Genomic DNA, 21,875 nt, shown 5'->3' with positions numbered 1-21,875 from the left:
AAAATGGGCTCTAAGCTTTTTCTCCTCCACAGAGTCAGCAGAGAAAAAAGAAGCGAGAGAAAAGACGCAAGAAAAAGGGAATTTATTTAGAAGCTTAACAATTCACACTGGCTCTGCAACATATTTTGGGCCCTTAGCAATTTATGCTAATTGACTGTAACCCTCAAGCTGTTCTTTCTGTGATGGGGCTGCTCTGGAGCACAGCCAGCCCATGGTCCACAGAAGCACAGGCTGCTGTGCTGAGCTGTGCTGTGCAGCTCCAGGTTGCCACAGAGGCTCTGAACCAGGGGAATGAAACTGAAAATTTTGATGCAGCAGTGAAAACCACTGTGAAAAAGGCATGTTGCTCTAGTAGAACTGAAGTGCTAGAAGCAGGGAACAGCAGAAGTCATTAAATGGTGTCACCACCTTCTGCGAGAAAGAGGGATTGTTTTCATGTTGGAAAATACTGGTGAAGTCAGGTGCCCTGGAACTGAGAGAAGCTTATAGCTAGGAGCATTACAAGATGTTCTCAACAATTCAAACCAAGAGTTTTCTTTACAACAGCTTTTCCTTTCTGAAACAAATTTTCCTAGGAAGAAGCACTAGTCAAGCCTATGTACACAGCACCCCACTCACCCCAGGTTTTCTGAAGCTATGTAAACCACAAGCAAAGACCACCTTCCTTTTCCTGTAGGAGTCCTTTCTTTGACAATGCACAGTAAACATTCTCTGCCTTATCCTGTCTCCAGTTCATTCCCTTCCACCTCAGAGGCTAGAGGATTTATATCTGATTCCCTGTCAGTCACATACATGCTCAGTGGTGACTTTGAAACAAATGGCCCCAGTCATAAATGTCCCAAAGGCAAGAACAGATGCACTGCAGTGAGCATTGCTGAGGCCCAGGGTTCTATAACTCCTATCTTGTAGATGATCTCTCCCATAAGGGATTGTCCTGCATGAAAAAAAGAAAAAAAATAAAAGAGCTGCTACTGTCCATTCCTAATAAGCTGTAAACACTACTCCATTCCTGCACATCCTCCTTGTCTGCTCCTGGGAATCAGCCTTGGAGGATCCTCTTTCCCTAAGCACCTATTGCCCTTTCTCCAGCACAAGCTTCATCCTTAATAACTTTCAGGGCACCTCTGTGCAGTACAGACTGTAATGTGATTAACTTTATGCTTCACAACCTCAGCATTAAGAAGTAGGTCCCGGGGCAGGGATTTAACGTGAGGCTTTCAGGCATGTACAGAACCTTGATCAGAAAAACAGCTCTTCCTTCCTGAAATGGCACAACAAAACAGCTTTGAACTAGGTGAAATGGCCAGGTTCTCTAAGGAAAAAATAGCGTCAAACCCCAGCACTGTTGAGGTGACCAACAAAAAATGGGAGATAACTGATCCATTTTACCTCCAAGACAAGGCTGAAAGCTCACAGGATTTTAAGCCCCTTTTTTTTCTCTCCCTGTGCTGTAAGGCAAAACTTAATCTGTCTATACAAATACAAGTGTTTTGCCCTGCAAGCATGCTGTTATTAATTTATCAGGTTCTCTCCTTGTTTGTTATCTTTACTTTCCTCTCTTTGACATCTTCATTGTGGTGTTTGTATGTTAATTGTTAATGCCCTCAGCAATGAAAAGCTGCAATAGCCTAATGAATTTGTAGCCTCTACAGGAGCCAGTGAAATCCAATGCTTTAGAAGACAGTGCAAAGTCATCATCCTTCCCATGCAATGCTAACTTAAGGAAGCAGTGCCTTTTCCAAATGCATAAAGAATGAGAAACTTTGGATTAGAAAGCTGAGCATCCCTCACAGGCTGTCTGCATGGGAATTCCAGCAGCAACAAAGCTATGGGTTTTACAAAATGGATTTATACTGTGGCCAGAAATCATGCTGCTTTTTACAGTTTTACATCAAAGTACTGTCCATAATACTCACTGGTTCACTCTGAAAGTCACAATAAAATGTGATGTGAAGTCACCTAAGAGTGCACAAAAATTTCCAACTCTTTCAGGGTCTCCTGCAATGACTCATAACAACTGATGGCAGTGGTCTTCAACTTATTTAAGACCAATATTCCTCAGGGATGACAGAGACTTGCTGGTTCCTTTTCTAGCAATAAGGAAGGTCTATGGGTTAACCTCATGAGACAGAGTTTGTTGTGTGGTCTGAACATTTTGCTCTAAGCAATATTTTAGGTTTCTATGCAGAGCAAGCTTTACTCTACCATAGGACACACATTTCTACTGATGATGGCAGTGGCTAGAAGGATATTTACATGTTGCTGCAGTAGAGAGTTATGGAAAACAGTCCAATGAATACAGAATAGGCACACAATAAATCCAATCAGCAAAAGTGTTTCAAATGGTTATGTGAAATATACCTAAAGATTGCAATTAAACCTGCAATAACAAATGGATATATTTACTTTATTATGAATATATTTATTATGAGGAATATATAGCCATCTCTCTACCCATCTACACTGTTTTACTTCCTTCAACGTGCCTTCCTTTTTGTTTTTCTCCCTTCCTTATAACTTGGTCTTAGCAAGCAATGAATATTACTCATATAATACTGAGGCAAAATATTTATGCTCTGCATAGTGTTACACGGTTTTGAAACAAAGTCTTCTCCCTTAAATCTGAGGGAAAGGGATTAGATTTTCCAAAATATCTTGGCACTCTGTATTAGAGAGAAGTGCCTCATGCACTTCTTCAAGCCACCTGCAGAAGTTTCCTGCTCCAGCCACTAGGAAGAAAGCAGGTTAATCTGCTTAGGTACTTAGGAAAACTCACTGAGTGCCAAAATCAGTTATTAAGCGTGGGCTGATATGGAAAACCTGGCCCCAGAAATCCTGTCCTTGGCTCTGCATGTTACCAGGAGCCTGGTCTTGAGAAATAGGAATAGCTAAGAAATGGGAAAGCTGGCCAGGCTACACTGCACTATTCCTCCAAAACCTGAAGTGGTGGCTCCTCCTGGGCACTCGTGATGCACATTATGAGATACACACCAGCCACAGTGGAGGCCCAGCACCTCAACCCCAAGGAAATATGGCCTCACTGTTGTGGTTCCCTTGCCTTCTCCAGCTGAAAGGCTGTGACCTGTTATAAAATTTTTCTCCTCATTTCCAGAATCTTTTGTGAACCCAGCAGAGGGACGGCTTTAAGTTACCAGAGCAGGGGTGGGGTATTTTTCCTGCTAAGATCACTTTTCAAACATCTTGTGTAGGACATATAACGAACATCTTCCTCTCATCCAAAAATAATATGGGGAATAACATCATGTGAAAGAAGACTGTGGCTTTTCCCAGACCTTGGGAGTACATCCTGCCCTTGAGGTTTCAGACATTAGAGGATAAGCACAGTTTAAACCAATAATGTACTACAAAACAATACATTCATACCAATTATGTACAGGGCCTTGATTGGTCAAGGAAATTTTGTAGATGCCTGTCTTCAAATAAAGACCAGATGGATGCACTGCTTCTAGAAGCAAAGGCTTTGTTCCAAAGGCTAACTTGGATAATGATTCACAGCAAGTTTTTTCACAGGCGGAGTTTTGAAGTCTTCCATTGAGTCGAATGTGCTTAAGTTTTGGTACATGGTCAAGTTCTTTGGAGAATTTTTGTAGATCCACAGAGGACATCCATATATTTTCTATTAGACAAGGGACAGGGATAATACCCATCACATGCTGCTGAATTAGATTACACTTTAGTGTATGTGTATTTCTTCTAAACTGTTTCTACTGCCTGCAACGAGCCTGGTTTTACAGGTAAATTATTTACACAGCCTGCTACGAGCTACAATGGACACACAACTGAGCAATGAAAGCTGCCATAACATCCACAGTTAGGTCTTTCCTGCTCAAAAATAGCGGAACATAGCATGCCATGGGGTGGCTGGAGGGAGAAAAGTTCAAAGGCATTGCAAGACACTTTTAACATATAAAAGTTTCAGCACCTAAACACAGGGGTCTAAATATTGCTTTGGTACTGATACCAGTGGTACAAATCCTTGTGCAGGGCAGCTCTCACATGGGGAATATCACATAACAGTGTAAAGAGTACCTAACAGCAATTTTTCTGTCTTTCCCACAGGAACACAGTTACAGGCATTGGATAATTCATGGCCAGGAGACACCAGTGTGCATGTTGACATATAAATTTTCTTATTTCAAATTGTTGGAACATAGTTCAATGGCAATTCAAGCCCAAGGCTAGTGGCTGCTGTAGGAGCAGTCTGGCTGGGGTAACAACTCAATTTACATATTTAACCATCTCTGCTGAATTAGGCCTTGATTGTAATATTGTCAAAAACCATAACAATGTTTCTTAGGCACAGTCAGAAAGAAAAGAAGGCTTCGGGGAAAGAAATAAATGTATGACAGGATATTTTTGTTTTATATTGCAACATGTCGAAGCAATGAAGCTGGGGACATGAAGGCTGGGAATAAAATCCCAATCCTACTAATGTCAATGGGAGTTTTGCCATTGAACTCAATAGGACTGATATTTCATGGTTGCTAGGCCTGCACAACAGCAACATTTCTTTCTCCACTTGACACTGGGTCTCAAAACACACACATGAATTTGCACAGGCTGTTAAGTGTTCCTGAAGTTTCATTTCTGTTAGAGATGGATGAATAGACTTTTGAAAGGGAAAATAGAGGAAAGTCACATTTGTACTCCTGCCTATTCACTCTCGCTCTAAAACATCTCTCTCAGGGCTTTAGGCAAACAGCACTGAATCTAAAACAGATTAGACAGATATGGTGTCATACAATGGGGATCACTTCAGGTCTAAAACACAAATAATTCAAAACATAAGATGGAAGTAATACTGTGGGTTTAGATCAGATTATTATTTTAACAAGGTGGTAAGGAATTTTAAAACCAAATCCTTGCAGCATTTTCAAATTTGGCTAAGCATACATATTTATATGTATTTACTTAATATCTCTTGGTTTTCTGGCATACTAATCATGGACATTGTTACCAGAATGTCACACAACTGGTGTGTGAATGCTTGATGAATATAAACACTGTGAAGAATCCATGCTCATTAATTTTGAAAAATCTACAGGGCTCTAGTGCAAATAGCACCAGTATAGGCATAAAATTGAAGGTGCTTAATAACAAGAACATACTCAGACTATCAAATGATATATGCAAAGGCATGAATAGCTTGTTTGCAAATACAAAGAGCAAATACAATAATGCCTGTTGGCTTTTTATCCCAAATTCAGTGTCAAGGACCTAAACTATGACTTGATATTCTACAGCACCAGGCCTATTCCACATTTTTCTGTGTCTTTGAGCAAATCTTCAAGAAAAGAGGAGAACTTTACACAGTATGTTAGTTGTTTGTGTTGCTATGTCCTGAATTTTTATCCACTCTTGGCAAAACAAGGCAGAAGATCCCCACCCCACAGATGTACCTCAAACCTGTTAAAGAGTTCACACTATCTGTGAAATCCTACCAAACTGTAATGCCTTTAAGGGTACAGCTCATGGAACCAGCAAATTTAAAATAAATACTGCAAGCTATTCACGGGACCAATCTCAGTTTTGTAATGGCGAGAGCCACCTGATTCACAGTTTTGCTTATTCAGGCAGCAAGCAGGAACCCTCCCTCTTGTATGTGTGTGTTTAAGCTGAAATCTCACTAAGGGCACATCAAGGACACTGGAGCCTACATCTGATAAGAAAATGTAAATTCTATTTAGTTTCTTTATGAGGTACATTGCTTTGCTTTTAAAGTCCCCTTTTATAAGGTCTGTTTTTCAGGACAGGATCGCAAAATGGAAGGTTGCAGCTTTTTTCAAGAAGGCAGTTTTTGCTGAGAAGCTGAAGCAACAACCTTTAATTGAATTCTGGGAAAAGAAAGTGTTGAGGGACTGCTTGCTGCGAGCTGCCCGATGGGCAGGCTGTTACCAAGCCATGTGACTCTCAAACACAAATGCCTCAGCCCAGTGAGTATCCCAAAAAGCTTTGTACATCATACACTGCATAGCCAGAGGCTGTTTACCTTTCTAATTTTTAAGCAAACCAGATGGAATCTGTTTTGCTGGATAACCACTCCCCGCTGCTGTCTCTGCTCAAGCTAATACCTGCCAATCTAACAGAGCACAACAAAAATGCTGTTTTCTTTCCTCTCTGTGGGTCCTTGTGAATGACAGGAAGACACTCTCTGCTGATGTGTATCAAGTGATCCCCAGTACTTTTAAGCCCTTGTCAGCTGTGCATCTCTAGCGAATGGATTAATTATACATGGCTAGTGCAAGCTGAGAGCTCTCTGTGGAAGCGAGCAGGCTCATTTGCACTAAGGATACAGTACCTAGTGGTCACAGCAACAGAGGGTCTGATGGGAGCTTTAGAAATCATCTAGATGACCTTTGTCTCCCCTGAGAGATGGGGCTTTTTTCCATTTGGTGTTTCAGTGGCAGACTTAAATCCTCCTGACTAGCCTGTTCTAGAGTTTCAATACCTTAACCTGATAAAGCATTTTTGCCTGACGCCTAATGTCAAGCTACCTGCTCCATAAATCTATTTCTTCACATCTCATCTACTGCTCTGGGCAGAGAACAGTTATTCCCCTGCATCTGGCAGCAGTCTTTCCTGTACTGTTACCATGCCTCTTCACTTGCACTAAATGAGCCATGTGTAATTGTATAACGAGCCATCAGTGCATACCATCTTATTAATAACACGTAATTATTCACAGACAGCACTCGGCAATAGAAAGAAAAGCTGGTGGGTGTGGGTTCCTACCAGAGGCAAGAGGCATTAGGAGGCAGCTCAACACCTTTCAGAAGGCACTTAGGACTGGACCTTCTCTAATACAGGAATTTTACAAACTCACATTGCTTATCAAATATTTATGAGAAGAGGGATGAGCAAGATGGATTTACTTCAGACTGGAATGGAGTGCAGGCCTGTGCTAACCCTTTCTACAGGGTGAACTTCACTGCAAAAACTTGACTGAGAGGCAGCCAGACTGCCAGTTATCACTGGGGAAGGCAAGTTGCATCCACAGCAAGAGGATACAAGACTTGTGACAGCCTGTGTGCATGGCACAGCTACACACAGCCATTTTTGCTCATTTTACTACAGAGAGTGGTACTTGCAAATAGGAAACTCCTTCTATTGACATTACTGGGCATGGTGCCAGGCTTCTGAGATGAAAGAGTGATACTTGGGAACACACTAAGTGATAATGACATGAAGAAGCGCTCAGATGGCCGTTTATTTCAGATGCTGTGGTGTGACAGGTCCTCACACAGACCCTAGTGCTGTAAGTAAACAAGAAATAAAAGTCCTTGCATTTTTTCAGGAAAATAAATGTCTGAGGAATAAAGTTTCATATAGAGGTTGTGCACCAAAAGCTCTACCAGTTACGTGTCCCCACATTTTTCTCTAGCTTATATGCAGCTTAGATTCCCTGAGTAAACAGTGCATGAACGGCAAATTATGATGTGCATGTTTTACTACAGAAAATGCAGACATATTGTGGCTCATGCTGTAGGGCTTAAATCATCACATTAGGTCTTTATAAAAAACAGAGATTGCTCAGCCTCATGGGAAAGACATTTGCATCTTCATCATTACAGAGGCAACAAACTTCATCCATAAAGATGTGCCTAGAACAAATGGCAGCAAATTGTGGACACATGTTTTGCTTTAATTGGTCCTCATCAACTCAAACTAGCTAGTGACTTCAAAGAGCTCTTACTAAGAAACCATTTCCAAATTTTTTGTTTCAATCTTTTTTGGAGGGTTTTTTTTTAAATGTCTTAAGAAATTTCAGATTAAATAGAATCTTTGAAGATACAGTATGAAAGCACTACTTCTTCATAGCCTTACATCACATGTTTAATTACTTATTCATAAATTATGAATGACTAGAGGTAAAGTAGCATCGCCCGGAGCCCCTGTCCTGGGCCAAGTGCAGTGCTACAATTTTCACAGACTCTACCCCTTGACAGCTGGGATCAGATTCAAGCCAGCTACAACTCTATTCAAAAGAGCAGCTGTTGCTAGTGCCATTTTCACATGCTATTCTTGATCAGCATGAATGGATGGAATGTGCTCTTTTTGGGAAGCAAAAGAGTATGGATGGCAATAGAATGCTTACATAACTCATGTGAAATTCACCAAAAAGCCCAGACATGTTACAACCAAAATCTTATTTTTATATGGGTCTGATTATAAAAATGCAGCTAACAAATCCCACTTTTTGAAAATCAAACCAATATCTACAAAAGCCTCTTCTTCCAGCCCCAAAGCCAAGAAGCCCTCTAGAGTACAGAATCCTACTGTCTCAGACACTGCACAAACACAGCTGAACACAGCACAAATGAACAGAGGTGGAAAAGAATTCACACATGAGTGTAGCCACTACTGGCCCAGCAGCACAGCTGAGACTCAAGCAAAATGTGGCAAGAGTCATAACAACACACCAGTTTGGAGGTGAAACTGCTTCTTCCAACATTTCTCTGTCACAGGCACATCCACAAGCACACACAGAGTCTCATCTCTCCAGCTGATCATTGTTTCTACAAAACCCACCAACACTTTGTTCCAGCTATCCTAGGTTTTCTGTGTTTATGCATGCCCTATGCTCCTATTTGCAAGAATGCATACATAGATCCCTTCTGTCTATAACCTGAACCTCAATCACTCATTCATGCCACAGCAGACAAGATGAAAACATTGCCACATTATCAAGGCAGCACCACAGACCCACTTGTTGCAGTTGCAGATGAGGAAGGCAGGCAGGTGGAAGACATTGGTGAATCAGCCCAAAGCAGAATATCCTCTTTGGATAATTTCTCTGAAAGTTTGCTTTTTCTTCAGCTGTATAATATCAGCAATTTTCCTCTTTTGTCCAAATGAAACAAATAAGACCATGCTGCAGGCCCTTCTTATACCATAAAGAACAGTCACAGGAAACACATTAAAGTAATTTCCTCTTCCTTGGACAGAATGCACTCTCTTGGAGGTTGTTTATAGCACTGTGATGTAACTGGGGGAAAAGTGAGCCTAGGTAACACACCTCAGTGCATCTAAAAGAAGGCTGAGATAATAGAAATTATCTAGAAATTATTATAACTTGCTATTGGCTTTTTATAAACCAACCAGTGAAAACATTCATTCCAGATGCCCAAAATACTTCTGATATAGCTATAGTTGCTGCTGCATTTGTTAATGGAAACTACATTTATTACAAGTTTTTGCTGAACTCAGAGAAATATAGCAGTTTTTTCTCCTGTCATCAGAAGTAGTAAGTTCAGAATCCGTATTTTCAAATTACATCAGAGAGTTGACAATATTTCTGCATAGTCATACTACATATGTATGTGTGTGCATATACATATATACAGTTTTCTCGGTTTTTCCCTCTTTATATTCAGTGTTCCTCTACTTGCCACGTATCTTGTCAACATATGACCCTGAAAAATACAGTTTAAAGCAGCAGGGATAACAGAGGCGAATGTTGCCAAGCAGGGAAGTATGGTATTAAAAAAAATAAAAATAGTTACAGAAAGACTCAACACTGTGATAGCTTGATTTAACAGTATACCTTCCTTCTTTTCCCTACATGTTGATAGAAATGTATTTACACAGTTCTGCTTCATATTTTCTTTCCAATGAACCTAATGTTGGTCCAGAAACCAAGTTAGTTTTAGGGTTAAACCACATTTCAACATGGCAAAATGCAGCGATGTATTCTGGGTCCTTAGCTGTGGTAAAAATACCAGAGCCCCCACTACTCTCAGTAGGTTCCTGGTTAAAATTCTCCTTGAGGAGCTCTTCCTACATTGCACTCCAGCCAGGCAGCAAATCTGAGGGGGCCAAAATCATGCTGCTGGGCAGGTCATGTAGGCACATCTGGCCCAGATTTATTCTCAAGTAAAATAACCTTGGGTGCACCTCTGGAGCCTCCCCTCTAATGTCATGAGGACACACCTCTGTTTCCCCTGTGCCACAGGAGAAGCTGTACATAGGAGTAAGAACATCAACCAAAACAGCAAAGCAAAACAAAATCTCTCACTCTATACACTGATGATCATGAGCAAAGCAAAGATATGATAGCAACCAGATTTCTGTAACAGCCCACAAAATATTCTTTAGATTTAATTTTCATACATCCAATAAAATGACAGTCCTTCCATTGCTCATTCCAAGCACACTAAGCATGATTTTCTGGTTTTTCTCTTGCTTTGGTCAGAATAAGGGAAATTCATACAAAATTGTCTATGAAAATATGTATATTGAAGTGAAACATTCTGCCAAATTGAAGTGACAACATTAAAAAACCTGTTTTATTTTTTTTTCCATTTTTACTGGAAATTAGCTATTTCCCTTGTAAAACATGACATCAAGTGGTTATATTTATATTTCGTCTAGTCCTACTTTGTTTAATCTCCACAATTTTGAAGAAAAATTGTTGCTTGATGTTTGCACTGAAAATTGTCAGTTTATAAAATTGCCCCAACAATGTCAGTGCTGTTTTACAAATAAAACTTCCCCTTCCACGAACGGGGGACCAGGCCCTATCCACACAGTCTAAATTCCACCTGATGCTTTTGCTGGACTTTCACATCGGATGGACTCTTTTGAAAGCCAAAACTTAGAAAAAGAAAGAAACTTTTTATCTCAGGAAGTGGCATAGAATTTAGGTCTGTGTGAGCCTAGACTTTTCCTCACTCACACATCTTTTATTGAGTGGCAACCACCAGAAATGTGAAGTGGGATGGACCCCTCTTCCAAAAAATGTTGCGTTATTTCTTCCAGCCACAATCCTCTGAATCTTCATTTCATTTTTCTGAGGGTGATAATTGCCTCACTTGCAAGACACAGCAAATCAATTCTTGTACAAAATTCTGCAGAATCAGCTGATCCTTCGACTCATTTTTAATACATCTCTAAATATCTCAGACAACAGGATAATTTAACTTTCATATGGTTCCTCCAGGTACCTGAAGCAAGACACATGGTTAAATACTTCCCTGAATTGTGCCCTGCATAAATATTACTGTCTTACATAAGGATTTGAATAGTTTCTTTCTCACAGAATAAAAAATTCATATTTACTTACTAAACAGTTGGCAATAGAGGACCTGTAAGCTTCTCTTCATGGTATCATGTGGTCCTGCTGGTCTGCCAGTTTATTCATGATTCTGCCAAAAAAAGTCAAGAGAAGGAGAAAATTATGTTTGAAAAATATAGACTGCCTTGTTATACCTGTTCATTACGAAGTCAGATGAAGCTTCATAGGAAAATTGTATTGATAAGCTTTGGGAAATTGCCTGACTGCCCTTTGCTTGCTTTGGCCATGCTCTCCAACAGCTTGGCAGGGAAGGATAGAGTCATGGCCAAACAGGGAAAAATTTCTCAAGAGTATGTGAAATGAACACACTGAAAATTACTTTCATGTCATGCTTATGTCTTGATAAAATTAATTTCATCAGAGTCTTTTTAGTTTGGAGGAAGGATCCTCAGTGGAGAAGCAAACACCAGATGCAGACACCAGCAGTCAGATGTGCTGGGCACATGGGGCTGTAGTTTTCTCCCTGAGCCTCCCCTTTTCACATCCCCCAAGAAGTACTACACAGGGAAAGCCCACCCCTTCCTTTCCCAATGAAAATTTGAGTGGTGCCAAAGCAGAAGAGACCCCAAACTCTGCTGAAGTCTCTGCACAGAGGGCAGCTTTGTCCTGGCATTTTTAGTTCTATTTTAGTCAGCTTTTGTAGGTCATATTCCTTCCTGATATACCTCATTAGCTACTTGGGCTGGAGAACCTTCTCTATGTCTCTAGACATTTTCTGTTTATTCTAAATTGAACTGTCTTGGTGCAGAAGGGGATCTCATAGTTCTTGTGCCTGCTGTCTGAAAATGTGATGTGGCAAAAACATGTGACCACCTTACCTCCCTGCCTTTGCCCACTTGGGGAGCATCTAATAATATTTTATGAGTCCTCAGACAGTATTTTAAAATACATGACATGGATATTTTTCCACCTTGGTTTAAAAGATACTATGAAAAATCTAATCTAAATCATGCTGATATTAATTATTCACATTGTGTGGAAAATAAATGCATAAATCAGAAGTGAAAAGCAAATGTGGTCCCAAAGCACTGCTGTGAGTAATGTCTCACCAAGTACCCAAAGACAACACAATATTCAAGCTCTTTTTTTCCAGAAAAAATAATTTGCTAAACATTCAGAACTAACTGTGAAAAGCAGGACCCTGAGATCACCTCCTTAAAAGTCCCCTGGTCAATATTAAAAAGGATGTAGTATCCTCTAGCTTTCAGTTCAACACATTTTCATCTTCTTCCAACTCCTAGGGATATTTCTGAGTCGTTTTAACATGCATATAAATCTTTCAGGGCTTATTTAAAATGCAATCTTGAAGACAGAAGATAAACAAGTTAAACCAATGAATAACACCTTTGAACTGCATAAATGCTGCAGAGCTTGTGAAAACAGAGCTATATTTGACTTTTATGTGGAAAATGAAAAAGGATCGTGACTTTTCTTGCCCATAACAAAAGATGCTTGGGTTTTGTTAAGTTATTCCACACAGAAATTTCTGCACACAAACGCCATGTGTTTGGATTCCTCCACACTTTCCATGTAACACTGGACCTTAAAAACATCTCTGTAACTTGCAGAAATGTCAGTATCTGCAAGGCATTTTCTCCTAAATGGAAGCAATCACCTGTGAATTAGCCTATCACTTTTAATCAGAGTTAGTGTTAGATTTATGCTATAGTTTTATCATGGAAACTTGCTGAGGGACTTCTGTTTACCCCTTTTTCCCTATGGCTTACCAAATGATGAAACAGATGCAGTAAAAAACCTCTGTCTTCATGTATAAACAAACATAATATAGCTGTTACAGCACTCTTCAAAGATGCATATACAATAGGCCTGTGTTTAGCGGCCACTAAGATATTAATGAAAATATATGCCGGAAAGGACAAGAACCTGATAAGCCACTGACAATGTAGAAACCATACACACAAGTAGTTCTACAAAGTACAAATTAATTAAGTTTGTATCAAAATAAGATTTACAGGCACTGACCCATGTGAAGTCATAAAAAACAATGGATAAAAAGGAGAATCTGAAATTGCAACCCTAAATCCATATTATTAACTTTGTATAATTTTAACTACCCTTGGCAATATTGATGTGATGCAGTTCTTGGCTGTGAACCATAATTTTTTTTGGTATTTCTCTCCCATCTCCATATTAATACCATCAATAATAAAGAAAGATATTTGCTCATAAATTATAGTATTGTGGTTGAAATAAATTGCATGCTTTTGTGCATATATTTATTTAGACCAGGAATTTACCCTCTGCTAAGAAATACGAACTAGTGTGCATATGGGCAAAGAAACAAAGGTTATCAACAGAAAACTTTATTATGTTCTTCTGTTGATCTCAGTTAGAAGATTTATCCTTTTGACCACATGGCCATAAAATAATACATGGAGAACTCAGTGAACATACATAAAGGAAATGTTGCCATAAATTTACATGGTCATAATTTCTTCAAAGTCCTTAGTGTTACTTGGGCTTAATAGAAGAGATCATTTCACTCAGAGGGGACCCACAATGATAATCTAGTACAACTAATTTAAATTTAAACATTTTTAAACCAGTTTTTAAACATTTTTCCCCAGTTTTTAATATCTTATTTCTTGTGTACAGGAAATATGTGCAAAACAAGGATTTGTTTTATTGCAAGGCAAGAGACATCTAATAGGATTTATTTGTATAGCTTTGGAATCCCAGGAACACCAGTGATGGTTTTCCAGAGGCAGAGACTGCTTGCAATGACCATCAAAACTGCACAAAGTTGAGGCAGATGAACCAGCCCATCAAGTCCCTGAATCAAGACCTGACTTGAGAACAGAGGAACCACTGCTGCACCCACCCAGGTGAAAGCTCCAGCAAGCCCATTACCCTGACTTAAACATGAGCTGCCAGCTGGACAGCAGGAAATTATTTGCAAAACAGCCTCAGTGCAAGGTAATCTTTACACCCTGGCATGGATTGCTCTATTTCCAGCAAGCCTGAGTGGAATAAATTACCTAAGGTGCCATATTTTTTAACTTGAGAATAATTATTCCTCACTTATTTCCGCCACATCATACAATTTTAGTCTTTCATTAGATAATTTAGAATCTCTTTTTCAAGCTGAGGAATTTTTTTTTTCCATAAAGAAGATATACCTAATGTCTGATAATTGTCATGCCTTAAGCTATACTCATCCGTTCCAGTTCAGATCTGAGGAGAAGGGAAAAAAATTGTATGCAACCACCAAAATTTGGGTGTGTACTGGAGTTTCATACCGCACAGCGATATGTCCTGTTTCTTCTCTAGTCTCTTCCCAGTTGTGCCTATGATTCTCTTTGTCTTCATCACAGCTCCTGAGCTCTACTCCACTGTTTTACAGACCTGCCTGCTAAGTAACAACAACTCCTCTGAAGCCTTTCCTCAGGTATTTAGAGCTTGGACTAATTTTTGCCTGTGGATGTGAATTTGCAATTATCACCATGGAATTTCATCTGCCATTTTTGCCACACAACATCTGAGAGAGGGCAATGAAGGGCTGAATTACTGTTGCTATTATTATGATACTGCAAATATGTACCTATCATATATAAGGACTTCTGAAGCTGCCACAGTTTCTACAATAATTCCTTCCAATCATGGAAATTCTTCTGTACCTCTAAGAAGACAAAGCAAAATCTCATGGTCAGACATTTCAATAGCTGCAGAGGAAATCTTCTTTCTGAGTATTAAGCCATGTCCAGCCATCACAACACTCTTCTCAGGGCCCTGTAGGTACATTTATTTATCACAATCAAGGAAGGTTACAGATTTGCTGGTAGATGAGAGTGCTCTAGTTCACCAACCCATGTTCTCTTAGCCATTTGGGAATGTAATTTTAGGCACTAATAGATTAGCAAAGTTGTGCACTGCAGATGGAAAATGCAGACACACAGCCAGTTCCTGACTTTGGACAGTTTAATTTAAAACCAGAGTACCACCACCTGTTTTAAATACACAAACTGTCACTTAATAGAAAAAAAATCATGAAGAATGAGCAGAAATAGAAGTGGTCTTGGAAAAAAATTTAGGTGGAAAATGTGTGCTAAACTTCAGTAATCCAGAATCTAATGTGAGTCTCTGAGTTTTGTATCCATTTTATACTCTTCACTCATTTCTTCAACACCTCCCTGAGGTTTTTTGGGAGTTGACTTCTCCAACATACTGAGTTTTAATGTTTGAGAAGCCATTCTGAGTACTTGAGGAATTATCTGATACAACTATACCTGATCCCTGAGATTTTTTTTTAAGGATTGTAAAGTTAATTTCCTAGATTTTGGTCTCCAAGTGAAAGGGCATATTCCCAAATCCTCTGAACTCCCTCTGAAAACCAGGAAATAAAGGTTTAATTATGACCTTCATCGCATTCATATTGGTGTACCTTCTGACATAGTTTGAAAGAAAGCAATAAAGTTAGTGCAAGTTTGTAATCAAATCAATGTCAACTTTGAAATATTCATCTTCCATAGTTAAATTTGATAAAATTTGTATCCAGAAAAGGTGTGATATATCTAACCACCTAACCTATTTCTGTTTAAAAATACTGGTTAAGCACTTGGTGTCTGAAGTGGACTTAGATATTTTGCATTTTTTAGTACACAATATTTCACATATAGTTTATCTTACCAAAATGATGAATAGATGTGTGAAATCCCTGTGGACAGATCACAATATTGTCTTTCACAGTAAGTGATCCCCTCAACATCTCAGTTAAATTAAAGAGGACAATGAAGACATAATGATGGATTGAAGACAAAAGAGTCCAAAAGAGCAGACAGCTCCCAGCCATTCATTATGTCTGATGGGAAAAAAATGCCAACCAGGCCTTAAATTAAAGAAGAAATAGAGGAGAAAGAACAGAAGATGCACATTGAGGGAAAGCTAACAGTCAGTGGAGAACACTTTTTTATTGTCTGTCAAGTGGAAACCAGGAGACTAAAATAAAGAAGCTGAAAAATGGTGATAAAACAGGAGACAAGGAAAAGACATGCCACTCCCATCCATAAAGCACATAAACCTCATTATGTTACTTTGGACTGCCTTCTCTCTGCTATAGATCATTCTGGAAAGGAGAAAATGGTACATCACAGACAGTTTTCAACAATAGTATTTCTCCAGAAAATGAAAGAGAAAAAGTAGACAGACTCAGAAGTACTTCCATCCCTGATCTTTTTTGACTCCCCTATCAAGGAGACCCAGCCTTGATTCTTTCAGTATAATATTGCCCCAGGATGTTCAACGAGTTTCTCATAAGACATCAACAGCAGAGGCTGCTCATTTACAGCTCAAGAGTGCAGAGATTATCCCCAGGAGTTACTCCCCCAGTGTAAAGTCCACCACCATGGTCTTCCTCCACTGCATCCCACGGGTTAATCACAGAGGGTGTTCTGGTGTGCCTCATAAAAGGAACAGGTGTCCTCTTCTTGACTACACACAGCTCAAGCACAACTCTGTGTTTTCTTCGTGTTTGTTTCTTAATTTTATGGCCTGCTCCCACAATCCAGATGTTATTTTGCAAAATTTGTATCCAAAAAAGCTTCAGGGCGTGCTAATAAAAAGATGATTAACTTGCAGCAATACGATTCCTCCAGGCAGGAATTCTCTGTTCTTGTTCAACATGTGCCATATTGTTTGCTGTGATTTATTTCCCACTGCTTGGAACATGCAAACCACTGTTACCATCTTTCTTGATTACATTCTGAGTGCAGAGTTTTTTATATTTATGTCAATTTTAAACTTAGATCTTTCAGCACTTTTTGAAGTAGATTCCTCTTTGCAGATTTAAGAATGAGCAATTCACATTTACTTCCACTGTTACCCAGAGAAGTGCTTTGCTTTCCTAAGGTCTCCAGAGAGTAGGGTCAACCCTCAGAATATCACAGCTGATCAAAACCAGTCTTGGTGGTGGAGTGCAGGCCTGTCATAAGGAATAGTCAGGAGGCATCTGAACTAGAGCTACTACCATGCTTTTCTTGCATTCTATGGGACACGAACTTGGCAGCAGAGAATCTCAGAGCATCCAGAACAAAACCAAGACCCAATAACCTTCCCAAAACCTCTCCCCTCTGAATTCAGATGCACAGCATCTACAATCCCCACTGCACTGGAGACTGGCTGTGGTTTTCCTTGTATTGGCGTTTGGAACCCTACTCCCCATTAGCACGACAAACACCAGTCAAGGAAAACACACAGAGAAAATACAAGATAAACCCTCACAGCAATTGTTCCCTCTTCCTCAGCTTCCCTACTTAATTATTAACTATTGAAGTCCCAATCCCTCATCTCTCTAGCACAACAGTTCCAATTCCTGTGTTCAGCCCTCCTCCCAGCTGTGACAGTGTTTCCATTAACAACTCCAGGCAAGATGATCGCTTAAAGACTACTGTCATTCCTGTGGCAAGTGGAGGCCACAGCCAGCTAGCTCACCCTTCACCATCTTCCTTTATTCCCATGTCAGACCTGGGGCATGCAGATAAAAAGGAGAGGGAAGAAAGGAACTCTTGGGGTTCACTATCATAAAAATAGATGGGCATGAAGAACCTCACGTCCAAGTGACCATGGGCAAGGGAAGGACTTAGTCGGAAAAGGCTGGGTAAAACTACGGTTGCCTTTGGCTATTTAATGCCTTGGCATCTATGGTCATCTCATAAACAATCACTGATTGCAAAAGGCAATCATTCAAAGGGTAGGGAAAACTGAGAGGAAAAATACCAGGGTGGAAATGAAATGTCATTTCACAAGAGACATGACCATTCTGGCAAAGCTGTGATGGCCAGGGTCACTCTCTTGGCTGATTACAACTGAGAAATCCCAGAGATGGAGAACAGAAAAAAACTCTAAAGCCCTAGGCTGCTAAATGTTCTTCACACTACATCAGTGGTGCAAGGGACCATTTCTTGACTATTTCTTTGATCCTAATCACCTACCATTAGCAAATATTTATTATGGCAGCTCCAGTGGGAGAAAAGTCTGAAGAGTTATTCTGGTTGCTTCTTGTTCTCAATGGTGCAAAGACATGACTGTGTGTGTCTGTCTGTCCAGTTTTAGTATAGAAAAGAAGAAGCCCTTCCTTCACTTCATTCATGTCTGTGGAGCCCTGAGAAGCTAACATCTTCATAAAGATCAAACTGACTTAGAAGCTGTAGGGATAATTAGAATTTGGTCATTAATACATATTAGGGGTGGGCAGGGGAAGATTTCTGTGCTTATTTTAAAACTTGTATACGGCTGAATATAAAATATCCAATGATGAAATAGTGAAATATTTTTGTGAAATCCCTGTGGACACCTAGCAATATTCTCTTTCCTAGTAAGCAATCTCCTCAATACATGAGAATATATGGGCATTTGAAACTTGGATAATGAAATTTTATTTCATTGAAATAAATATGAAATTGAAATACACCAAGGCTGCTTTGGGTAACTGAAGGAAAAAAGTCCAACTTCTCCTAGTTTTTGTGAGAATAATCCTTCATAATGCACCATGAAAAAAGAAAGTGTAACAACTGAGTCAAGAAAGTTGTACAGAAAAAGTCCATAGTGAAAACCATTTTTCACTGTCCTCTTGAAAAGCCTTTTTTTTTTTTTTTTTAATGAAATATGACAAATTTAAGACTAAGTTGTGTAATTTTTCAAAATTTTCTTTGTGGGTCTTATGACAGCCAAACTAAAGAAAATCTTTTAATATTAATTTCAAGCTCATGATGAAAATTTCACAGGCTGCACTACACCAAGGAAGCATTCAGCAGTATAAATTGCCTGCTCTTTCATAGAAGAACTTTATAACCACTGGAAGCTCTCCTGCTAAAAGACCTTTCTGGCACACAAGACTATATTAGTAAAGATGTCTCTATAACTTCTGGAAAAATGAAGAAAATACAGCCTCTTTATCCTTGTCACTCACAGCAGGGAATGGATGTAGAAACAAGCTCTACTTGATGCTCTTCTACTGTAGAAACAGCACTCTTGTGATGCTGGGTTTTCCCTGCTGGATCTCCTATGGCATCTCACGGGCCTCAGGGTGTCCACACTGTGGATGTGACATTTGATTTACACACTGAAACTCCCTCTGCAATGAGCAGATGGATTGGCTCCTCTGAAGCCTGTGCCCTGTTTAAAATGCTTCTCTTGGGAGGAAAAGGCCCATTCCTTTTGTGGGGCTGTTTTTCTCCACTGAGTTTCAAAGGGCTGAAGGTCAAGCAATTGATTTCAGCCCGTAACACTGAAAATGAGGATGCCAACATCTGTAAAAGGAATCTCACCCAGAGCTTTCTCCAGCTACAGGGATTTCAAGGCTTATGAGGTTAACTTCTCTGCAACTGTGTTAAACTATTCTCTTGTTCCCATTGTGTAGGATATACAATTAAAAAAGACTTAATGTAAAGGACAGTCAAGCAAATAGCTTTGCCTGCATTGTAATAAACACAGGAGAGTTGAAAAAGGGTTTACCTTCGTGAAGCAGCTGAAATCAGGCTTTTCACATTATTCACCTTGATTAAATGCAAGTATTTCAAGTAGATTAAAAAAAGCATGCAAAAGAGAAGGTATAATTTTCCCTCTTTTATAATATGGTACTGTATTCCTAAGGTCGATTTACTGGGTCAAATTTTCAAGAATGGAAATCATCATCTGTTCACAAAGAGGAGTATGCATGCTCCATGCCTCTGAAATTCAGGCCAAAATATCAGTTTAATAAAGATACTCCAAAATGGAAGCAAGTCCTGTGCTGTCAAACATATCTGTATTAGAATCCTGAAAACACTGATACACAGGCCCCAGGTGGCTTCAAAGGAAATCTATAGCAGAGATGGAAACATCTCAATCTAACATTTTAACTGCAAGATCATCTTCCCTTTAGTGAACGTCACAATTACCCAGCTAAACAAATAATCCTTAAGACACCACCACAAAGGAGGCCCAGTATTGTGCATCAGCACTATCTGATTTACTGCGAACTAAAGACACAAGCTAGTAGATGAAAGTGCCTCTAATTGTTTTGACAAAAATCTCACAATACTGGATTTTGGCTTTGAAAACTTCATCTGTAAAAAAGGTTCCTTGTACTAACTTTCCTCAAGAGACTGTAAAGATTAACGAGATTGAGGGATATGAAAGAAGAAAAAGATCAAGATAGGCTAATTAAGTTTGGGAGCATCTCTAGGGGAACTTCAACTGACCTGCTGGAAGATAAGCACAGCAGACCTGAGTCCAAGACCCGTTCACTCTGCCTTGCCTCTCAGCTCCCGAGGCTGGTTTACATCTTCAAAGCACAGAGAAAGAATCACCAGTGAAGGATGGCAGCGTAGAGCTCTTCTGGCTCCATCAGATGCTGAGGCCAGCCCACAGACCCAGCCTTTCTGAGAACTGAAGATGGGTGAAACACAAGAACTTTGAGTCAGGTCAGAGTGCCCTGCCTGTGTATTTTGGTTGTGGCCCATCCTATTGTACCAAACAAGATCCCACAGTTAAGGAAAACACAACCATTTCGGTTATCAAAAAAATTAAATAAATGCAATGCATTCATTATTGTAATTTTGAATTGCATATGTATATTTGTTTGTGGATATATGTATAGATGATAGCTATGTTTTCTGTTTGTCTTCCCTTCTCTGTTTATACTAGCATGCATCTCAGTGACAAAAGGTAACAAAAAAAAGAAAAAAGAAGAAAGGAAAAAAAATTAATAAAACTGTACAATATATCTCCTTTTTCTTTTCAGTGAAAAGAAAATCATATTAAGTTTCCTATCAAAATACATGTTCAAGATTATTTCCATGTCAGTTTTGGATTGAATGTTTTGAACCAGCTCTAATCATAATGTGTGAGTACAGCATAAGGATCTAATTTCACAATGACAGGTTATAATAGACATATACAAGTACCTAAGATTGAAAGAAACATTTTATTATAATTGAAAAAAGCATGGTAGGAAAGCATTACCAGCTTTTCAGTTCTTAACCATTCAGTCTCAATGGTGCATTAATGTATTTAATACTAACCTATATCGCTAGCTTTTTTAACAGACCATAAATCCCAAGAAAATCCAACATGGTTTATATAAATATTTTTAGTAAAAATATCAGTATGGTAAACAGATGTGAAAGTTTGAGCATTTCTGAGACCTTCTGTGTGCTTTGCCAGATCCTCTTGCCCCCATGACAGGATGTTAGTTCAGGGGCAATCCCAACTGAAGTGTTTGCTGCTTTCCTTTGCTCAGCTATTTTAGAGCACACATTCATCTTGAAATGAAGTCTATCACTTCAAAGACAAAGTCTGTCTGAACCAGCTTCTTCTATGAAATTATAACAACTTCAGCTCTAAGAATAGGAACATTTTTGGCAGATCTGGATGGATGGATGCATAAATGCATAATCATTTGACACAGAAAGTAAGGCAATGTCTTGACCTATGTCTCTGGTTAAACCTCTTTTTAACAGAGCCATTTACTACCTCCTTTATAATCAGACATTCAATATGGTAAGGAGAGAAGGGAGATAAAGTGAGCTCTGAAATATGACTGCACTGCTTTGGCGGCTGATCAACACACACTGGAAAGTAGAACAGTACACCTGCTTAGGCTTGACATTTCATCTCAGAGTTTATCATAACCATGTCTAGTTCAAGGGACACCATTTTTTTATCCTCAACTTTCCCAGAGTTTGATGTCAGAGGAAGAAATGGCCACAGAAAAAATAGGAGACTACCAACCAGTGATCCACACATTAATAGCAATCCTTTTTTTATAGAAGACTATTTTGCA

General features: G+C 39.3%; 1 protein-coding gene across 5 annotated transcripts in view; it reads right to left on the bottom strand.

The window, feature by feature from the left end:
- TMEM108 (transmembrane protein 108) overlaps positions 1-21,875 on the bottom strand; it is a 163,475-nt gene that overhangs the window by 74,099 nt on the left and 67,501 nt on the right. For 3 of the 5 annotated variants that reach the window (XM_063155912.1, XM_063155907.1, XM_063155901.1), the window contains exon 3: positions 11,084-11,165. In XM_063155912.1, the coding sequence (XP_063011982.1) occupies positions 11,084-11,123 (40 nt within the window). In that variant the 5' untranslated portion in view covers positions 11,124-11,165. Of the gene's footprint in view, positions 1-8,724; positions 8,864-11,083; positions 11,166-21,875 lie in introns of those variants that run through there. The other 2 variants (XM_063155919.1, XM_063155894.1) reach the window with 2 other exon arrangements.

Source organism: Melospiza melodia, chromosome 1 (assembly GCF_035770615.1).
Source record: "Melospiza melodia melodia isolate bMelMel2 chromosome 1, bMelMel2.pri, whole genome shotgun sequence".
Lineage (NCBI taxonomy): Eukaryota > Metazoa > Chordata > Aves > Passeriformes > Passerellidae > Melospiza > Melospiza melodia.
Note: the sequence above shows the minus strand (reverse complement) of the source record. Positions and strands in the feature narration are given on the sequence as shown.